The 7,577-nt window shown below is 35.8% G+C and overlaps 1 protein-coding gene across 1 annotated transcript in view; it reads right to left on the bottom strand.

The window, feature by feature from the left end:
• LOC130048790 (uncharacterized) overlaps window positions 1-5,729 on the bottom strand; it is an 8,177-nt gene extending 2,448 nt beyond the window's left edge. The window contains exons 1-2 of the mRNA XM_056145842.1: window positions 5,726-5,729; window positions 1-8 (exon numbers count right to left, since the gene is read on the bottom strand). The exon at window positions 1-8 is cut by the window's left edge and continues 2,448 nt beyond it. Coding sequence (XP_056001817.1) covers window positions 1-8; window positions 5,726-5,729 — 12 coding nt within the window. The remainder of the gene's footprint in view (window positions 9-5,725) is intronic.
• Window positions 5,730-7,577: the final 1,848 nt, after the last annotated feature.

The raw sequence follows: 7,577 nt of genomic DNA on the forward strand, positions 1-7,577 counted from the left end.
ATATGGAGCTGGAGTATCAAACACAAATCCAGGATCATTCAAAGAAATACTGAGTTCATGGATAAAGGACAAGGTACGTTTGGGGCCAAATTTGACCCCGCGTCCAAATTAAATGATATTCCCCAAAATTCTTTCATATGGTGTATACTTCCATAAAATGGTTATGATGTCTTCGTAAAAAGCTTTACTTATGTATAATACATATGTAAATGCAGTATAGTTTACAATAACGTTGTGCCATTTTGACGTTACTTTATGCGACGTCTTGAACAAGAAAGCTATATGTCATGAACTCAATATGAAAATAATCCAATTTATGTCGCCATATGCTCAAAGTTTTATTAAACAAATGTGCACTATGATTTTTATTTGAAAAGTTTAATTGATTTTTTCCGAAAGTTTTAATCAATTGTAGTTGATTCGATGCCGCAGATGCTGTGATTTGAAGGACGATTAGTGTAATTGTATCTAAGAATTGTAGAGCAACCCATATATATTCATTCAATTTTAACATTGTATTTACATTTGGATCCAATTTGCATTGTTTTATTCTAAATTAAATGAATATCATATATGTACGTAGCGCGTGGTTACGTTACGTTATTCTTGTGTGTATATGTACACTTTGTTCTTCTTCTTTTTTTCGAGCGCACTAAATGTTTTCAGCGAAGGAAAACGCACTAACCAATGCTACATTGGATTGTATATGTAGTAAAAAGAACATGAAATTCATTGAGAATATATGTGAAAAGAAATATTATAAAACGAACTTTTTTTAAAAATTCAACACATGACAATGCGACCGAATGTGAACCTTTTAGGATGTGATAAGATTTACAAACAATGTGATAAGTTCTACACAGGAGTTGACACTGACACCATGAAAAACCTAACAAATAATAATCTTGTCGGTGTTATATTCAATGGTTTAGCATATACACTTGCATCTATTAATTACACCCTTTATTTGAAAAAAATATATACAGGCTCCTGACAATTATCTTTATATAACAAATCTTTCAATGCATTAGTATTTACACAAAGGAAAAAAGTCTGAATCATAAATCATATCATTGTCTCAAACCACGTCCGAAGTCCGCATGGGAGAGGATCGTATATTTTTGACCCCCCCCCTCCCCTTCTACCTTTTGATACATGCCGATTTAGTCGGAGATATGAAAACAACTTTGGTTTCCCTATCTAATAAATCATTCAACAATTCCTTTTCGGCCAGTTTCTAATGGTGAATGAAGCAGAGACTGTCTATTAACAGTACCAACGTCAATCACTATGACAGTGCATCAGCATATATAATGCCGTCAGTCAAAAATATTTATATTTTCCAGCAGTTGTCAAAATAATGAAAGGTGTAAGATCTAATCAGTTTTTGACACTAAGTTTGTTCACTATACTAGTGAAAAGGACTACTAGAATCTATAATTTACTAGTCCTGCTGATTTGTGACTAGTCCGGCTGCTGAAAGTAGACGGCCGAGTCGCGATGCGACGAGGGGAAGAGTTTGAGAGGGGTTTGTCCCCTCTTAAAGAGGGTGGGAGTCCGAGGGAAAAATCTAGATGCAAATTGTTCATTTGAGACAAATAAATGAAAATTTTATGACCAAATCTAGCCTCTTTTTCCTGAGTCTCTCATCAAACCATCATGTTTATGCTTGAATATCATGAAGAATACGTCGATGTGTAACATAGAACCGTATTTTGTCGAATATGATATGCACTTTTTTCAAGGATTTTTGGTGTAAAAAAGGGGTGCGCATTGTTTACCAAATAGTTTTTTCCCCAGATAAACTCGGCGGTTAATTTACTCGGAGACATATGCTTGTTCACGTTGTTCACCTAATCGATCTCAAGAAAATTACTACAGAACGTAAAATTGTAGAAAATATTATACTTAACAATATGTAAATAATTAAATTATTATAAAACAGCCAATTAAGTTTTATTCGATCTTAGATTCATATTAGATATTCATCATCGTGCAAAAGTGCCACGATATCATCAGACCGTGACCATGACCGGCACATGTTTTTCGAAGCCATCGTTGTGTACAAGGACTTCGTCACTTGATTTTGTCAGACACATATTCAGGGTACTTTCTGCATGCTGCACGATTTCCATGGATCTGGGAATATGTGATTTTCTTCTGTAGTAAATGAAACGCGACTGACGTACTTCATCTATCTAAATGCAGCGAAATTTCGGAGAGTTATGTTTGAATTCTTCATTTCACTACCGTCTCCAAATAATGGTAGTGTACGATTACAACACATTGAACAATTGTTCAATACTTTTACTTTATTTCTATAACGTCGGCTATTTGAATTATTTGAAGTTTAAATAAAGAAAATATCGAGTGTTCAAACTTTAATGCTACAAAATATCATGCTTTGCTAAAATTAATATATTATTACCGCGCTGTATTCAAATTCCTGTGCTTTGTTGAGAACTTACATTATTTCCACAAAGATTTCTAGTGAAATTTAAATTGAAAAAAACCCAAGAATACTGCTTGGTTAGAATGTTTACATTAATCACCGTAATTATGTACAGTGTATATTGGGAAAAGGATATCAAACAATCGTTCCAGTTTTATACAAATGATAATATTGTGCTCTGCTTTAGTCCTCATTACTTTGTGCACAAATTACATGCAACTTTAATTCCAGAGGGGAGGGGGGTGTCCGGACCTCCGCTCTAGATCCGCGCATGATTCGGATATAGTCATTAAGCGGTGTTTTGTGCACATGCTACTAAATGCTAAGTGACCGACGGTGAGTGGGATTGTTAGAGTGTAAATGCAGGAAAAGAAAGTTCTCCTTATGTGTGAAAATCGCGTTCTAATACTTCAACACCAGTTCCACGATTTAATGATGAAAATAGTAACCAATGACTAGCTATCATGTATTTTTAAATAAGACTATATCACAGAACACGTGTGTCAGTTATCGATAAATGTAAGGCGATTTTATAAACAAATAATCATTATAGCGACGTAGCAACAGGGGAATTTGGCCCACGTTCTTTTGTTTTGAGAATGTAGTTTTTCCATAAATATTACATGTGAATTTTGATTTATCCCACCCCCTTTATGGTAATACTGAATGCTTGCGAAAATTTAAGTATGAAACGATTAGAGTTGTAGATCTGTTGACATTGATTGCAAATGCAGTCAAGTCGTTCGTTTCTACTAAAAATGTTTTCTTAAGAAATGTTTTTTATCTATTTTTTTTTTAATATGTAATGATCGGGGTTCACCGGGTTTTGTCCTCTTGGAACACACAATACAAGCGTAAACTTCATCTTGTAGCTTACAAATGAGTAATAATTTAGATATCTAGATACTACATCGTTTATCTATCAACTACCAACATTCACTCTTATAGCAGGGTTACATTAATTGCGTTGCTATCATTGCGTATCTATATCAAACATAAAATTGGAATCGGAAATATCAGTGTCGAAGATTCCAATTCTCTGATCACACTATCTTCTTCAATGCAAACTACGTAGAGTCTTATAAAATTTAATATGCTGTACATATGCATATTGTTTATTCATTAAGCTTGTATATATGAACACCATCAACGTTGAAATTTGTATTACAGATGAACGCGGGAAATGGTTAAACGTTAAATTTAATAGTCTGCTCATTTAACAACCAAGTCGAAATTTTGCTCATTACTGACTTTCGACATGATTAATTTGTACACGAAATATCTTTGTGGTTGTTGCATGTGCTCTATCTTTAAAATGGTTTCAAAGGCATAAAAAAACGGCTAATTTCGGCGATTTCGGTAAATCATGTCAGTCGGAGATAAGGAAAATGACGTCACAGAACATATTACGTCACTAATTTCCACATGTATCATCAGGGCCAATGCCCTAGTGCATAATCATAATGATTAAACCAAGTGAAACCACATTTTAAATTTATCGTAATTTTGTGGCGAAATTTGGGCCTTAATGTACCTTGCTCTTTCACCAATTCTATGAAAGGTGGAAATGAACGTTATTTTTTATTTTGAATTTTACGACTCTGTCCCGCCACTTGTTCTGTAGGTTTTCCTGTAGTTTAGATACAATAGGATTGATCCCAACTGGTGTATCATAATACGACAACAGTAGTGAATACTGTGGATTGTTCTTGTTACATTCTATTTCTGACAAGAGGTCGACAAGATTGTATCGCAAAGTTTTGTCCATACAAATGAGGGATGGCACAACCGCCTGAACAGCCATATGAACATCCGTGGTCCCGTTTCGTTTTTTCTTCTCCTCCTAGAGAGGTGTAAAGAGGCCACCAACATCCCCCTGCAAGCCAGACTCCTTTCAGGGGGAAAATACAACGCCTACACAGGAATAGAGCCACTGATATGAATGGATGACTGTTTGAGGCGTGGAAACAACACAATGATGGTATCACCACCACTATCCAACTTCTCTGTGCCTGTGAGGAACTTTTTAACTGATCTATTGTGAACAGTGACTACAACTCTGTTATTGTGAACAGTCACTATAACTCTATTATTGTGAACAGTCATTATAAGCTCTGTGAACAGTCAGTCGAGCTCGTTTAACATTTGATGTTAAAATGTAAATAAAAGAATTCTCAATGAGATGAAAACAAGTTTGGAATTTTTCGGTATTTGATAAATATGGCAAGAAATTAGGACTCCGTTTTAAGGTGATACGTTTGTACCCTAGGCTACATGCTCTGTATTTCTTTGATACAAAAGTTACAGAATAGGTACAAGATCAAATCGTATGAAGAAAAAAGGTAAGAAATATATGTAACCCATAGCCTTAACTGAATATATGTTGCTGCAGTATTAGAGGTAAGGTTACACAGGGTACACTTGGTTACAGATGGTCACATCTCTAAATGGATACAGGCTGGATTGTAGTTGGAAGGTGAAGACAACGAATAGTGATCAATCTCATAAATCCCATAAGCAATACAAAATAGATAGTTGGGCAAACACAGACCCCTGGACACACCAGAGATGGGACCAGGTGTCTAGGAGGAGTAAGCATCCCCTGTTGACCGGTCACACCTGACGTGAGCCCTATATCTTGATCAGGTAAACGGAGTTATCCGCAGTCAAAATCAGTGTGCCAAGAATGGCTTAACAGTCGGTATGAAACACGTCAGACAGCATTTGACCCAATGATAGGTTGTATTGACGAATTAGATCGTTATAACAACCATAGAATTTGCGAAATGCTGACTTCGATCGAGACTGTTGAAACCCCTGTACATCTATATATTTATTCCACTTTTATTCAACTCGCATGTATAGTCTCCTTTCAAAGTCAGCATATTACAAATTTTATGGTCGTAATAACAATCTAATCATTAAGAGGGGCATATTGTTTTGCGCCTGTCGGTCGGTCGGTAAACCACATGTGGTCCGCTCAATATCTTGAGAACCATAAATTAAGAAAAGAAGACGTTCAGTCGGGTCGCAGACGAGCCAAATGGTACACGTTTCTTCATACAAATGTCTCGAACCTCATCCTGTCATTACGCACATAATGGATCCACGGTTTACTTACATTTACATGTAGTCTTTTCTTTTCAGATGACTTGATTGGGTCAGGAATTTAAAGAACAACTTTTTTCACATCTACCTTTCGCATTAGTGTAATAAACAGGTTGACAGGAAGACGTGCCGTCAACCTATTTATTCGTCAAATCTACCACATACCCATCTTTAATGATCTTAGAATTTCATCAAAACCGTAACGATATTAATTCAAAACATGGGGCTAAATTATCGGATTGACATCATAAATACCGATGACTTTTGATAGTGTTAAGGTGGGTCCTTAGTCCTGGATTTTTTGGGGTTTAGGTAGCATTTTTTTGTTTGGAATCAATAAATTAACATTCAGAGTAATGAAAAAATGCAAATTAGTTAAGGATTTCCATACTAATTTTCATTACAGACACTACTGAAGTCATGTACCCCATGTAGATTTTTATGAAATTCATTGGAAACAGTTATTTGCTGTTATTTTAAAATAAAAACAACAAGAAACTTGTTTAATTGCATTTATTTATCAAGAAACATGTCAATAACTAAAACACATGTCATTTTCAATATGTTCATCAAGTTTTAGAGTAATAAGTGCAAAATTATTGAATTAGCGTTATTCTCCAAAATGTTAAAAAACGAATAAATGTGGACACAATTTCCTTATAGCATGGTTTACATATCATTTTTTCTGTTTATATTAGTAGATGTACACCTATTACATTTATTTATGAACAAAAATCCATACCTTTCTTTAATAATTTCAAATTTATAGCTTCTAGAGTATGTATACCCCCATAAAAAATTAAAGTCTGGCACCATACAGCTGAGCTATTCAAAATCACTCATGGATTAAAATTTTATGTAATTTCACAAAAAGACACAGATAATGATTCCTTATCACCTTAGTAAAATGTTTGTGAAAAATAAAGGAAATCTATGGCATAATGGACTTGATAAATAATTTATTGAAAACGGAGTTATTGTCCTTGGATTCAATATTTTGAAACATATCATTGACTATTCAAATATAACTAAGACTTTTGAAATATTTTATAGCTGACCATTTTTTTTAAAATAACTATTGAAAAAGACCCCAACAAAATTTATGTTCCAGTCATTAAATCATTGACTTTGCTAAATCTTATGACGTCACAGGAGTGTGGAACTACGTTAAGCAAGAAAATCATATTTTTTTTCTCTGCGTAAGGGCTTGTTCCGCGTATGGTAATTTTTAATCAAAGCGGGCTGCTGGCAAACGGGTTGATAGTGCAGGGGTTTCAGCGGTCTCGTTTAGGGTCAGCGTTTCGCGGATTCTGTGTGATCGTTGTGGCAATCTAGTTTGCCAGTGCGGCCTGTTGTTGGGTTGGGTGCTATTTGGGGGATGTTTTGTGCAGATTGTTGGACAGTTCATGGCTCACTGGTTTTGACTACGGATAACTCCGTTTACCTGATCAAAATATAGGGCTCAAGGCGGGTGTGAAAGGTCGACAGGGGATGCTTACTCCTCCTGGGCACCTGATCCCACCTCTGGCGTGTCCAGGGGTCCGTGTTGCCCAACTATCTATTTTGTATTGCTTATGGGATTTATGAGATCGATCACCGTTCGTTATCTTCACCTTCTAACTACAATTCAGCCTGTATCCGTTTAGAGGTGTAACCATTCATCGATACTTTCCGATTGATTGAATATTGTTTAACTTCCCTCTCGAGAATATTTCACTCATATGGAGACGTCACCACTGCCGGTGAAGTGCTACAAAATTTAGGCCTAAGCTCGGCGCTAATGACCATTGAGCAGGGAGAGATCTTTATCGTACCACAAAGGAAAAGGTGTGAAAAGGAAACTCGGTTTTTGCGGTCTCGTCCGAAGGACTGCCCCATTTACTCGCCTCTTACGACAAGCAAGGGGGTACTGAGGACCTATTCTAACCCGGATTCCCACGGGAATCGATGCCTTCCGAAAATCATAGGTTTAATCAATGTAAAACTTATACTGTACAAATTTTGATGAACCAAATGC

The sequence above is a fragment of the Ostrea edulis genome, chromosome 7, assembly GCF_947568905.1.
Source record: "Ostrea edulis chromosome 7, xbOstEdul1.1, whole genome shotgun sequence".
Classification (NCBI taxonomy): Eukaryota; Metazoa; Mollusca; class Bivalvia; order Ostreida; family Ostreidae; genus Ostrea; species Ostrea edulis.